Here is a 15,820-nt window from a genome sequence, read left to right on the forward strand (position 1 = left end):
ATAATGGGAGATTCAGCATGGGAAATTTCAAATATCATGGGTCATTATAAAATCCTTGCATTAAAATAATACATAAAAAATGGCTTGGGGTCCCCCCCACGAGCATGACCAACCCCGGGCTCTAGGACCAGTCCTGGTTTCCAAAATATTCTAGAAACCAGCACCGGGCTCAAACAGCCATCAGGGTAATGCCACAGCCGGGGGACGCTTATTATATAAGGTCCCGTGGCCAAAGCATTACCTCTGTGGCTGATCAGCCCTGGCCAAGTCCCTGGGGGAGTGGGGACCCCCCAATAAAGGGGTCACCCCCTCCAGGGCTCCACTGGCCCAGGCTAAAGCCCGAGGCTGTCCCTGGCGCCCCTGTGTGGTGGCCAGTGGCCTTATAAATAAACATTGGTGGTACAGTGTACCCCCCCCCCAAAAAAAGTTTTAACATTGGTGATACAGTGTACCCCCCTAGAAGATTTGAAGCATTGGTGGTACAGTGTACCCCAAAAAAGTGTTAACATCAGTGGTACAGTGTTAGCCCCCCCCCAAAAAAAAAGTTTAAGCATTGGTGGTAAAGTGTACCCCCCCCCCCTCAAAAAAAAAAACAGTTCTCATTGGTGGTGTAGTGTGATGCCGCAACCAAAAAATAATTACCAGCTGCGGAGTCTGTCCAGCATCGCGTCCTCTCCCTGCAGCAGTGCAGCTTGTGACTGAAGAGGGCGGGCGGGTGTGGCGGCTTCAGCGCGGCTTCTGGGCAGTGTGCTCCGGCATCTTCTGTCAGTGACAGTTGCTCAGATGGCCCTGCTCATCCCTGCGCCATACATGCGGGAGATGAGCAGGAGCATCAGTGCACTCAATTTACTGGCGGGTCCGTTCTGAATCCTGGGCAGAACGGCGTGGGCGAACATGTTAATCACTGTGTGGGCTATATACACAGCGATTTACATGCGTTTTCAGGGATTTTCTGAGTGATTTGTTAAAATCTCTCAGAAAATGCCTGAAACTTGTGCTGTGTGTGGGGCCCTTTAGAGTTTTTAACTCATAGATCCAGCGTACCTCCGCCTGTGCTAGCGCTGTTTCTATATTTTTCTTGCGCCGGTTGCCTTTACAATTTTTGAGAAAGAGAAGGCTGTCATTAGTGTGGCGCACTGGTAAAGAGAGGTGGATTTAATAAAAATTTACTTTTAATTATTACATCTTAAAATGGCGACATATAAAACACATAACATACATGGGTACATTTTTGACAAGGTAAAGATAAAAAAGGAATGAATCCTTGCTTAGTGTGTTTCGATATCCCTTAATGAAAGTTATGGACAGTGGTTGTATCAGTGCCACACTCGATGGGTGCACTGATCACTGCCTTCAATAATATCACAGGTATCTCCACTGTTCGGGCCCCCTCACATTTATTTTATGATGATTTGGTGTGTCTTGTTCAAAATCGCCTGGTGTGTATCCACACGCAATTTCGTATGCAATAAATTGGTTGGATATGGAGTATTATACTTCCTCAATTAAATTGCATTAAAACAGAAAGATATGACACTGTAGGTGCCAGTGGTCTACACCTACAGTGGCATATCTTTCTGCTTGTTTTCCCTATGTACTGTTTTTTGCATTTACATTGTAGCAGATAAATACAATTTTTACTGTTATGTGTTGCAAAGATTTTAATTGTGTACTCTTTTTTTTTAGTAGTACAAGAGATAATGGTCTCTATGTTGCTACCTTCAGTATTTGTACATTTCCTACATGCCACACATAAGCCACATCAATAAAAACCTTGGGATTTTTAGGTGCTTTTGCACTTCTCACTAAGGCCCTTATTCTAATCTGTGCGGTACGGCCCGCGTGCGGCCGTACCGCCGATGTTTTCACTCTGCACATGCGCAGAGGTCACTCTGCGCATGTGCAGGCGAATTCGCCGCACACAAAAATTATACGCCGCAAAGGGGGCGTATAGGGGCGTGAGGGGCTTGATAGCCTCATTTACCTATGTATACGCCCCGCGTTTCATGGGCGTTCCCATGCAAACGCGGGGCGTATGCATGGTAATGAGGCTATGACGCCAGTGATGGGGGCGGAAAGCTGACATCGCCGGATGTCTCCGCCCAAATACAAGCTTTCACACGGACGATTGTCCGTGTGGTCTAAGCTTGCGTGAGCGGGGGGAGCGTGCGGCCCTGCCTTCGATGGTCGTCGACCATCGAATGCAGGGGGCAGCTCCCACCATGGTGGAGGCGTACGCCCCACCATTTTCATGCGGATCGCCAGCCGTCCGCGTACGGACGGCCGTGGCGATCCGTCATGTAGGCGGGGATTGGTTTGTGCGGCCGGAGCAACGTATGCGGCTCCGGCCGCACACATCAGAATAAGGGCCTAATACCCCTTTCACATTGCACTTTTAAAACGGTATATTGCCGTTTTTTTTTTCCATTTTAAAACGTTTAAGGCTGCAATGTGAAAGTGCCAGAGTTGATTTACCGGTTAAAGTTAACCGGTATTTCAACACGGTTAAAAAGAAGAGTCCTACACGTTTTAAAGCCATTTTTTTGGCAGTTTGAATAGCTCTATTTCAATGGCTTGAAACGTGTCCCTTGGGGGTTAAACGGGTTGAATGTTTGAATGGTAGTAAATGATTTTTAAAACGGTTTTCACCTGCAATGTGAAAGGTCTCAAGGCTCAGACCCGTTTTAAAGTCCCATTTAAGAATACCGTGTCATTACCCATTTCTGCAATGTGAAAGCAGTATAAGAGTGAGTGCTCTTTTATAAATCATGACCGGTTTTTCTGGTAATACTTTTTTTAGGACAGGGTCTGACATCAGAACTTTCAAGTGGTTATTAATGACATTTCCTATATTCTTATATTTGTCATTAAAAGTAGTGTTCCTCCCCTCCCCTTTTTCCAAATAGTAAATCTTGTCGCTTTAATCCTTGTACTTTTTTTTAAAGAATTCTGTAAATCCTCCTCTTTGTAACCTTTGTTCACAAATTTATTTTTGATATTAACCACCTTCTCTTCAAATACAATATCATTTGAGCAATTTCTTCTCACCATTTGAAATTGGATGGCTGGGATCAGGGGCGTAACTAGATATTCCTAGGCCCCATAGCAAAAGTTTTTAAGGGCCCCCTATTTAGCAACTGATGCTAATAAATGTATGTAAAACATATTACTTAGACAGTAAAGATGGACACCCTTCTGCTCTGGGCCCCATAGCAGCTGCACTCCTTGCACCTATGGTAGTTACGCCCCTGGCTGGGATTGACCCCAACCAATTCGGGTGATGGTTGCTGTCTACCCTGACCAGAGAATTGGTGTTGGTTGGTTTCTGGTAATTTTTAATGTATATTTTCCCTTCTTCTACATGGATTGTTTGATTAAAGAAGTTTACTGAAACTACTTATATCAAAGGTTAACTTTATACCATAATCATGGTAGACTTGCATAGTGTATGTATTTTGGTGAGTCCTCCTTTATTCCCCTCCCAGGGAATTTGGATGATATACAGTATATATAAATATATATAATCCTCTTAGCCTATGGCAGGGCATAGAGGAAAAAGGAAGCACCCCACGAACTTGAATGTGATAAACATTTTTATACTTTCATAGAAATGTTGGGTGATTCCATGGGCACGATTACCCGCTGTCACCGCCCCACGCCCCCCCCCCCCATCCGCAGTAGTGGGAGTCCACGGCGGGTGCGATTTCTCGCGCATCCGATTGAGCACCTGACCGCCAGCCTGCGCCAGGTCAGAGGATCTGGCGATTCCTCAGGCGTGCTGGGAGGCACTCAGTAGTTTTCGATTTAGTGTACGCTTCACATCATTCGATGGTTGGTGATCATCAAATTATGTGGGTCTTGCCCCCCTAGGCTGCGAATGGATGTTTATGCAAAATATCCATTCGCATCCGTGCTGTCAAATTTGCCCTGCAAAGGGGATGGGCGGGCAACAATGCGAGCTGGGGGCGGGCTTAAAAAGACATTCAGCACTGCAAACTTTGCAGCGCTGCGTGCCAACCACAATAAGGTCCTGTATGTCATAATGTGAATACTGGGTATTGTGTTGCATAATGTGTACAATGTGACATAAAGGTACCATCACCTATGGCAATTATATGGTTCAGCAAATGAAGTAGAGAGAAACGGCACCTGCAGAACTAAGGCTTCACCAATAATAGTCATGTTTGAAGGGGCAAACTAAGTCCGCCTCAACTCCGGTGCCACCTGGACTGGAACTGGTCAGAAAACAAGGTGCTCGCCGTCTACAGAGTGGACAGGAGGAACACTAACTAAAACCCATAGAAACATAGGAAACAAAACCAAAATGTGGCACAACTGTCCTCCATGGGAAGGGATCCTTCAGCAGTCCAACGTACAAACTTTTACCAAAGGGTGACCCTTAAGTAGGTCATTTCAGGAAGGTAGTTAGATGGGAAATTGGGATTCTGTTTCCCATCCAATGACCATAAATGCAACAATGCATGAAGGTGTTAATACACATTACACATCACAGCCAGATCCCCATATACAGCAATGCAGCACTTTCACTAATGATAGAAGTGAACAACCCATGTGGTGTGGAATGATAAATACATACAGTATACAAGAGAGCCATATAACCCCCCTCAGATGAATGTAAAAGATGGCATAAACACCAGATGGGAAAGGCAATTAGCTGTGACCAGACAGGATCAAGGAGTACCGGTGGATGACACAGGGAGCAGGTGCCGGCAGGACCTCTGGAGCTGACCCAGCAGACTTTCACCAACTGCTGACAGGCTGCGACAGGACAGGGAAACAAACTGGGACAGGCTGCACTGGGAAAGGAGTTTGACTGCAAACACACAGCTAGAAACAGGCTGGAGACTGAACTCAGAGGACTTCACAGTGACAAGCACATGCGTCCTTCACTGAGGACTGAACAGGAAATATCACCAGCAGGGAGCAGCTGGTCAGAAACCCTAATAAAGGGTCAGTTAATTAGGGATTCCATGCAGATGTGTCTGTTGCACAGAAATCCCAGTACAGGTTGCATAGCAACAGCTAACTAATAAAATGAACAGCAGCACACCTGAGAATCATACCTGAGATCTATGCTCCTGCACCTGATAAAAACACCATCACTGCCATTTTACCATTGACGACAGAGAACCACTTTATGTCCCCCATCAATGGTAAAACCATTGACTTATGGTTGCTGTCAAAATGACAGCTTCTGCAATGTTCTTTCACTTTGAGCCGTTACAGTTTTTAGCCCACAAACTCTCCACCACACTCCCCACTATCTGCTTTTTCCTCCAATCTCTGTCACAGTTCCCTCACTTAATATCCTGCAAGTTTGAATCAGATCAGGGTTCCTGGAAAAATTGCTTTCACTTTCTGTCATGAGTCATGACCTGTTTTAGCACACAAAGCAGATATTTGGTAATGGCCTCTAGTGGTCAGTGGTGGAATAGTTAGATGATATATGGAGGAAAAAATTCAAAACGTAACTTATTTTTTAACCTGTACAGAGATACAGCATACAACTATGTTTACTGGACTCATTAAGCCATGTTATGTCATAATTAAACATTTTTGTGGAAGTTAAAATGTAAATAGTTTTGCTAATTTTTTTGGTTTTGTTTGTCTTTTAGCTGGAAAATGGAAAGTCTCAGTTTTCACGAGTGAAATACCCGGTGCCGGGACCACGTCTCAGGTGTACATCATATTTTATGGACATATCAGAGCATCGGTGCCCGTATTTCTGCACAGTAATGAAGACGATGTATTCCAGAATGGCCATGAAGATACCTTTGAGGTGACTATGGAAACATGCTTACCTCTGAGGAGGAGGGGGGCTCCAAATGGGACTGTCACAATGCCGGGCTTCCCCCCTCTACTGCCGCTGCTGCTGGTCCCCACCACCACTGGTGCCTGCTGGTCCCGACCACCATTGCGGTCGCGGCCACCAGCCACTATGACCAGCTTCGGCAGCAGTCCATAGAGGAATATTCACGTTCCCGGTCCGGCACATGCACAGTACCGTCTTCAGGACTGCGCATGCACAGAACCCATTTTTTTATGGGCAGCAGCCCATAGAGGCATCCATGGCATCACAATTGTCCACAGGCACCTTTCAGGTGCAGTGCTGTTGGTTTTAGTTGTGTATATTATATAAAAATATAATATAATATTCTGTCTTATTAGTATGGAAAGCTTTGGGGACTGGAAGTAAAACAGTTCAAGGATAAATATACTTCATAGACGTCTGTTTTATTTTTCTGGTACCTGTCGCACTTATGATTAAGCTGCTGATGAAAAACTGCATAGATATTATATACAGATAAGCAGGTGCCATTTTTCTTATAGATGGAAAACATTCTAAAATATTACAGATTATCTCCCTATTTATTTATTTTCTGCTGAGCACTGATTATTGTAGGGAAACTAATATTGTCTGTGCCAGCATACGGCTGGAATTGGCCACCCCCTCCCCAAATAGGAACACATATAGGGCCCTTTTACTACCACAGCATTCTGTTTTCTGTTCTCATCACCTTTTCAGGTCTTTATACAAGTTCAAAAGACTACGGGGGGGGGTATGTACTAAGTTGGGAGTTCTGTTTAACATGGGATGTTGCTATGGGCAACCAATGAGAATCTACCAGAGGCAGAACTTTGGGAGGCAATGGAGTCACCTGCCGCCGGGCTCCTGCTCCCAAGGGTGCACCTCTCCTCCCCTGCAGTTAATTGAAAGCCATTGATGACGCCTTTGTGGCTGACTCTCCCTCCATAGACGTTACACTCTCACTTTATATTAAACATAATATACATAACATACAGACATGCACACACACACACTTGCATACATATATGCAACTGTGGCAACGGTCAACTGTGAAGAACTTCTGCCACTGGAATCTACCTATTATATATTTAGCACCTTCTAGAATATAATAGATGGTATCAGATTGGTTGCCCCTAGTAATAATAAAACTCCCATCTTAGTAAATTTCCCCATATGAGGTACTAAGCCTTGGGGGTATTTGTAACAGGTTCCAAGTTTGCAGGAGGTGTGGGATTCCAGTTGATCTCGGACGTATTTACAATGGGATGTGGCATTTTTAGTAAAAGTCTGAGATCGCCCAGCATCCGGCGCCTGCAAACTCAGACCATGTTATATATCCCTCCAGGAGATAAAGTACCAAACAACCAGTTCCAAGATGTCATTTCTGGAACACAGCCTGTTAGGCTGATAGGCTGGTACTTTATCTAAACCCCTATTTGGTAAATGTACTGCAGAGTAATAGCCTGTGACTTGCAGACATCGACGAGTTCCCAGTCCAACATTAATCTGGATAAAGGTTCTAGCATTCTATTTTGGCAAATAAATTTTTCTTTCACATTGTTGGCATATGTAGATCACTGGGCAACGTTGTTGTAACCACCAAGGCCATGCTGTGTGGTGGAAATGATGGCAGTGTAATGGTTAGCATTACTGCCTCACAGCACTGAGGTCATGGGTTTGATTCCCACCATGGCCCTAACTGTGTGGAGTTTGTATATTCTCCCCATGCTTGCGTGGGTTTCCTCCTGGCACTCCGGTTTCCTCCCACAATTCAAAAATATACTGGTAGGTTATTTGGCTCCTAACAAAAATGAACCCTAGAATGTGTGTGTGTGCGTGTACATGTGGTAGGGAATTTAGATTGTAAGCTCCACTGGGGCAGGGACTGATGTGAATGTTCAAATATTCTCTGTAAAGTGCTGCGGAATCTGTGTGCGCTCTATAAGAAACTATTGGTAAATAAATGACATAAATAGAGGATGAGAATAATACTGTTACGGAAACCAATGGGACTTTACAATTTTCTAATAATCCACCTTCTGAAAAAAAAAATAAAGATTTAAACCTATAAAATCTGTGTAATAGTTATACATACAATATGTCTTCATAGAAAGTATTACTCTTTGCCCTCAGGTTAACATAGGAGATATTGGTGAGGTCTATAAAATCCGCATTGGACACACTAACTCTGGAGAAACCCCCGGCTGGCACTTAGAAGAGGTACTCAGTCTTTGTTTTCACAGAAGCTGCTTCGTTTTTCTTGTTTCTTGTTTGTAAGCTTTTTGTAGGAAACACACTTGTCCCCAAAATCTGTAAGTGGCTGCTGCCCACAGCTCTGGACGGACTGAGAAAATTAGTTATACAGTACTGTAAATCAATGCTGGTGTTAAGGGGAAATCAATCTAATGCAAATATAATATGTTGTGTCCAGTGGCGTAGCTACTGTAAGGCAGCCCCCACTGCCGCTTGGGGGAGCGGACAGCAGCAGGGGCGCCAGGCCCTGGCATCCGCATACCTAGCAACTGGGCAGCAGCATCTGCGTCTGAGACAGCGGAGAGAGCGGGCGGCTGAAGAGGCGCTCTCCCTATTATTAGGAGGAAGTGGAAGCGGGGAAGGGTTCACTTCCCCCGGGTGGAGCGCCTGCTCTCCGCTAGCCCCCCCATCACCCCGTCCTGCTGCTGGAGGCTGTTAGCCAGGAGGTGGACGTGGGACTGAGCTCTCCCTGTGGTGGGGAGCAGGTGGAGGGGAGGGGACAGGCTGTGCTGCCTGAGGCACGGAATTTGCGTTCTTTGAGGAAGGAGAAGGGGAAGGGGAGCTGGTGGAGGGGCTGAGGCTCAGGATGAATAAACAGCTGCTGGAGGCCAGACCTAATGGGGAGGAAGAGGAGGAGACCCCTGGCTACAGTGGCTATGAGCTGGCCACCAGCATCTCAGGTAGGGGCTGCTCCTGCCATGGATGGGGAAATATACTATATCACACATAATATAGTTCTATAATTATATTGCTGAGCCTGTGGTGCTGGGGTGAGGCTGCAGGGTCCCTCAAGAATGTTCATGTATTTTTTTTTTTAATTAATAGCATGGGGGGGCACAAACATTCTTTGCAGGGGGAGCAAAATTTATAGTTACACCACTGGTTGTGTCAATAATTAGAATTGTGAGATTTTGAAAGTTATGGTTGTGAGGTTATCAGATTCACTGTAAATCTGTAATTACTATATTTTATTAGGTGTAGTAATTAATGTACTATTTTAGTCCGTCGGTACCCTCTTGTTCTCCATATATGTCTATATACCCCTATATGTGTGTGTAGTTCCAGATCATATATTATTAGGCTGTATAATCCCACCTCAAATGTAATGTCTGTATTTCCCAGGACTTTATTCATGTAAGCATTGTACCATTGGCAATCTCCCCAGGGGGGTTTACAATTCTTTGTAAACCTCTGGGCTCTAGCAGACTTTGTGGAACCGGCCACCACAGGGGGTGATCAGCCCATAATGTAATCAGCCGATTATTGTTCCTGCTGTTTACATGAGGGGGATAGCTGAAGGACAATCACCACAGGGGGTGATCAAATTCCCCTACTATCAACAGGAGGGTTGTCCACAGGGGGTGACCACCACATAATGTAATCAGACTGTGTTTTATATCTTGGGTTGACTCTGCTATGCATATCTTGGCCACTTCCAGACTTTCTGGAACCGACCCCAGCAGGGGGCAGAAGCAGATGGGCAGCAGCAGTACCTGGGAGGGGGGATAAACCTGACTTGAATCCACCAATAGGGATTGAGTGCAAGCCCACTGATGGTATGGAGAAGCGTGGGAAATTGGAAGTTTTTAAAATGACTGGCACACAAGCCAGGAGAAAATTTTGATGGACTGTCCTGGACTAAGAGGTTATGCTCTGTCTAGGTATCGTGTGGACTTATATGCTATCACTGCTGTGTGGGCTAAGTGATAGTTTGCCCTGTGGAACTGATCTGGGACTGTGACTATACAAGGACTGTCTGTTTGGGCCTGCTACCTGAATATCTTTCTACTCTGCAATTTACCTTTGCCACTGTTTATTGTCTATTTGTGCGTGCTGTAGAAAATAAACCATTCTTCTGGTTTCATCTGCTCGGTGTCTGAGTGATTGAGGAACTCGTACCCTCACATTTGGCGGCAGCGACAGTGGGATCATTCAGACACCAACCATCGAGCACAGAAAGCACAGAGAACAGAGGATCAGACCATATGTAAGGAAACGGAAAATGCAATAAGGTGATGTTCAGCAAGTGAGCAGGTGTCAGTCCTGTGAAAGGGAAAATGTTTCCAGGGAAAGAAAATCGATGCCTCAAGACCCCTGTAGCAGAGGAGCTCAGGGATGGAGGTTCTTCAGTGTATCGGCAGGCTGGGAAGCCGGATCTGTTATTTATTGTCAGGAAAATGCAGTATATCTGGAAGTACTGGGAAGACGCTCAGCAGATGGTCAGCGGGTGGAGAGTATCCAGCATACAGGACAAAGTGTGTTACCTGGGGGATGCATTCCTGCACTGTAAAGGTGAGGCCACTTCTTGGAATCTGCTAGGAGAGCCAGAGTTTGTAGAATTTACAGAGGAAGTGATTGCTACAGTTACCCAGATGCTACAAAGAGGACAATATTCTGAGGCTGAAGGACAAGTCCAGAATAAATTGATGCCCCAGATAGAACCAGAGGAAAGGTCTAGAAGGGGGCTACTGCAATCTGGGCAGACAACCGAGGGGTCTGCCACAGAATTAATTGTTACCGCAAGAGAAGGGTCGTTGTCAGGGGGGCCCCTAACTGCCCTTGAAGAAATGAGTATGGAGGAGCTGATAGCAGAAGGTCAGCTGCGAGGTATACCCATCCGATCCTGCACTCGCGGGGAACTCCTTCAGCAGATCCTGCACGATCAGGGAGATCCTACAAATGCATTTGCTGATTATCGAGCCTGGATCCTCCATTTCGGTGCACAGTTGAGTGTGTGGGAACAATTGCAGTGTCTGGAGGAGTGCTTCGTGGTGGCAGAGGAAGAGGCGATTGATCGGGGGCTCCTGGATACCCCAGCATGGCAAGATCAGTGTCGCAGGGGGCGTGATGAAAGGCACCGTTTGCAATTGCTTCTCCCCCATCTTAGGGAGGAGCTGCACTACTGCTTCCCTTTTGCTGAGGTGGGAGATGCAGAGCTATTATCCTGCTGCCAGGGGATCTATGAGGACTGCGTCCAAGAAGAGATCGCCGTGGTTAGAGGAGTATCCGACAACATCCAGGCCACCAGCCCACCAGTCACAGATGACGTCGTGTTTCGGGCTGCCCAGCATACTCAGCTGGGGAAGGAGGCTATCGCGGAGAAGGAGGTGTGCGCAGAAGTAGCTGCAGGTGAGCATCTGGCTTTTAAGGGGACAGAGCTGACACAGCCTGTCCTGCAGCCACCAGCGGAATTGTTTGTGATGGAGGGTCCCTCCTCAGCCCTGGACATTGAGACCAAATGCTGGACTGAAATGTGCCATGCCCCTAGTTTGGGTTTGGGGGAGGAAGGACATGACGGGGTGGTGGAAGTGCCAGGGCCAGAGCCCCTATATTGGCCTGCTGTTTGGCCCCTGTTCCTTGGGCAAGAGGGGGAGGTGGAAAGTGGTCCCTGCCCCATTGTGCCCGAGGCAAAAGTATTAGTAGGTTACAATGTTGCAGAGGGGGGGTACCCAGAATCCGAAGAAGAGGAATTGCTACAGCCCTTGTTAGTTCCAATGTATGACTTAGACTGTAATCATGCCCTTGCTGGTTCTGCAAACCAGCCGCCTTTTACAAGATGGGTTTGGTATGATGTCACCCTGTGGGACTCAGGTGGTATATCCAAACCCCAGATTCTCGGCTCTGCATCCCGCTATTCCAGGTTGTTATTGGTTCCTGAACAGCTGGGTACCGGGACTACAATAGTAGGGGAAGGAATGTGAGGTTATCAGATTCACTGTAAATCTGTAATTACTATATTTTATTAGGTGTAGTAATTAATGTACTATTTTAGTCCGTCGGTACCCTCTTGTTCTCCATATATGTCTATATACCCCTATATGTGTGTGTAGTTCCAGATCATATATTATTAGGCTGTATAATCCCACCTCAAATGTAATGTCTGTATTTCCCAGGACTTTATTCATGTAAGCATTGTACCATTGGCAATCTCCCCAGGGGGGTTTACAATTCTTTGTAAACCTCTGGGCTCTAGCAGACTTTGTGGAACCGGCCACCACAGGGGGTGATCAGCCCATAATGTAATCAGCCGATTATTGTTCCTGCTGTTTACATGAGGGGGATAGCTGAAGGACAATCACCACAGGGGGTGATCAAATTCCCCTACTATCAACAGGAGGGTTGTCCACAGGGGGTGACCACCACATAATGTAATCAGACTGTGTTTTATATCTTGGGTTGACTCTGCTATGCATATCTTGGCCACTTCCAGACTTTCTGGAACCGACCCCAGCAGGGGGCAGAAGCAGATGGGCAGCAGCAGTACCTGGGAGGGGGGATAAACCTGACTTGAATCCACCAATAGGGATTGAGTGCAAGCCCACTGATGGTATGGAGAAGCGTGGGAAATTGGAAGTTTTTAAAATGACTGGCACACAAGCCAGGAGAAAATTTTGATGGACTGTCCTGGACTAAGAGGTTATGCTCTGTCTAGGTATCGTGTGGACTTATATGCTATCACTGCTGTGTGGGCTAAGTGATAGTTTGCCCTGTGGAACTGATCTGGGACTGTGACTATACAAGGACTGTCTGTTTGGGCCTGCTACCTGAATATCTTTCTACTCTGCAATTTACCTTTGCCACTGTTTATTGTCTATTTGTGCGTGCTGTAGAAAATAAACCATTCTTCTGGTTTCATCTGCTCGGTGTCTGAGTGATTGAGGAACTCGTACCCTCACAATGGTTGATATTTTGTCTTGAAGGATACAGTAGGTCAGGGGAGACCAAACCGGTCCTCAATATCTACCATTGGTCCATGATTTCAAATCACCTAGTTGGTGCACATCTATAGTTATTACTAACTGTCATTTGACCCAGAACCCCTAGCTGGTGCACAGCTGTAGTCATTACTAACTGCCACATGACCCAGAACCCCTAGCTGGTGCACAGCTGTAGTCATTAATAACTGTCACATTTTCAAACCTGTTGCATTTATTCCAACTATAGATCCACAGGTTGCCTGAAACACACGACCTGTTGGTAGATCTCGAGGACAGGTTTGGCCACCCCTGTAGTAGATGGTCATCTTTATTTATTGTAAAGTGGTTAAAGGCCAATGATTAGGGATGACTTCTGTATTCCCACAATTCATGTTAACTTGACACAAATTCAAACCACCAGCATCCTGCAAATTCCTATCCACACCAATAACAGTTTTACCGATGCAAAGACTTAAACAGATTGCATAATCCTTACTGGTCCATCCTTACATTTCATCAAGAGCAGGATAGTTTTCATTTTCTATTGAAACTTATTTCCATTGAATTTATGTTGCACTGGCTTTATCCCAGTTTTGTATGGTTCAATTTACCCACTGCTGACCATAATTCTAATTTTAATGCTGGCTTTCGTTTTTAAAATAGCAACTGATCTACTTCAGCTTTCCATGGAGGAGGATTAAAATTTTCATTTCAGATTCTCACTGCCGGATTACCAAATAGGCAGAGTAGGAACTGGCATATGGGTCCCATGCCTTTTATGGGCCCCAGAAAAATGGATCAAAATAATATTGATTTGATCTTGATAGAAAATTACAATCATGCTTTCTTTAATTGTTTCGGTACTTGTGTATTATCACGGTGCCCATCGCATCGCATGCCACTAATTAAAGTATGCGATAGCATGCGATGGACCCGATTTCAGCCTTTTCCCGGGTTGAGTATGCAATTTTAAAATCGGGTCACATCGCATGTCATTACAATGGCATGCGATGCGATGCGACGCGATTTCCCATTGAGTCCCATGTTAAATGGCACCTCCAGACCCAATTTTTAATTGTATACCCACCCTGATGGGTAATAAATATGTAAAATGCCCCCACATTGTTAACGGCCCCACACTATCAACGCCAACCCGAAGCGTGGCGAATGCAGCGAGCCCGCGAGGGGCGGCGGTACGCCAACCTTTTCATACCCCCACTATCCACGAGCTGAGGGGCAGATGTATTAAGCCTGGTGAAGTGATAAAGTGGCCAGTGATAATGCACCAGCCAATCCGCTCCTAACGTAATTTTAAAACCCAGACTGTACCTTTACAGATAGGAGCACTTTATCACTTCACCAGGCTTAATAAATCTTCCCCCATATACCTGTACTTCCCTTACATCTACACAATAGCAGATAGACCATGTGGATAAAGGGACAGAAGACAGGAACTTCTTGGATCTGTCATGATTTCATGTTGTAGAATAAATTAATTATTACATAAGCTGTGAGGAATGTTGGACCCATGTTATCTGTACGTTCTGTAGGTGCAGCTGTTCAACATTTTTTCAAATGAGCAATTCTGTATGAAAGTAAACCGCTGGCTTTCACTGGACAATGACCATGGAGAGATCTGCATGGAGTTACCTATGATGAGACATGGCCGAGCCAAGCTTCCAGGTGAGGCTAGTATACAGTACATTTATTATTTTCACTGAGCGCTATATTATGTAAGGAATATTATAAGTCAGAGAAGACCCTTGGGAAGCTTACATCGCAATATGCCATATCTAAATATCTGAAATGAGCGTTAACAAGAGGAAGCCCTGGGCTGTTTTGATCTGTTTATATGGTTCCCTAGAAAGGTATAACTACTTCCACTTCATCTCTGTAATAAGAGGACAGCAATAGTAGAGACTTATTGTAGCTCTTTTTAGCGCAGTTGGTGCCAGAAAACTAGAGGACCCTATAGCACCATGCTCTTTCTTTATTGATTAATTTGCAGAACCCTGTGAACAGGTAATTACCACCCAGCCAGAGCGAAATCCCAACCGGTGCAAGCCTGCAAATGGCTGCGCAAGGCTTGTGAAAAATGACGGAGCCGGAGCTAACGTCACATGACTTCCCTTTAATGGCCTGGGAACACCTGCCACTCCCATAAAATGGCCAGTGTCCACCCCCAAATGAAGGCTTCACTTGGGGACATTTTTCCTGTGACTAGTTTCACTGAAACAGTCCCAATTACAGTGTATAAGTGTTTAATGTCTTATATGTATGTGTGTCGTTAAGTGCAATTCAAGTACTAAATATTGTCCTGACCAATGAAACCCCACAGGTCTTACCTATAGGACTCTATTTTATTTTAAAGTAAATAAAGGTTAATTTTTATTATATATATATATATATATATATATATATATATATATATATATATATATATATATATATATATATTGATCATAATTTTGTTACAGTGCCCATAACCAAAGTTTTCTTTTATTTGTGTATTCTTTATACTGTTTCTCTGACTTCGGGGAGCACCTCCAACCCACCCCAATACTTGGCAGAAATCTGCATAAACAGTTTTTCTGGGAATTGGAGTTATATCTGGCACTTTGTGTAAAACCACCCTCTATACTTCTTTATAGACACAAAGGCCCCCTCACCAGTGCGAAATCAAACCAAAAAATACTCTTAGTGTTCATTTATCCAAGCTCAAATTTGATACTGTAGGAACATTTCTATGAATGTTTGCTACATTTTACCCAGAAAACCCAATTACTGGAACGATAATTCTACTCTCCACCTTCCAATGCTCTCTGCACTATTTTCAAACTGATTTATATTTTCCAAGTTAAAATATATAACTTAGGCCCTTATTCTGATCGGTGCGGTAATATCCGCGTGCGTTCGTGCCGCCGATGTTTTGTGTCTGCGCATGTGCAGAGGCGTCTCTGCGCATGTGCGAGCGAGGCGTACGGCCAAATCCCGCATGAAATGTGAACACTCCGAACAGGGGGTGGAGAGGGGCGTGAAG

The 15,820-nt window shown here is 45.1% G+C and overlaps 1 protein-coding gene across 1 annotated transcript in view; it reads left to right on the forward strand.

Moving 5' to 3' along the window:
- RP1 (RP1 axonemal microtubule associated) overlaps positions 1-15,820 on the forward strand; it is a 221,106-nt gene that overhangs the window by 59,209 nt on the left and 146,077 nt on the right. The window contains exons 7-9 of the mRNA XM_083145115.1: positions 5,637-5,800; positions 7,964-8,050; positions 14,331-14,463. Of these exons, the coding sequence (XP_083001241.1) occupies positions 5,637-5,800; positions 7,964-8,050; positions 14,331-14,463 (384 nt within the window). The remainder of the gene's footprint in view (positions 1-5,636; positions 5,801-7,963; positions 8,051-14,330; positions 14,464-15,820) is intronic.

The sequence above is a fragment of the Crinia signifera genome, chromosome 5 (assembly GCF_055691185.1).
Source record: "Crinia signifera chromosome 5, ASM5569118v1, whole genome shotgun sequence".
Taxonomy (NCBI): domain Eukaryota; kingdom Metazoa; phylum Chordata; class Amphibia; order Anura; family Myobatrachidae; genus Crinia; species Crinia signifera.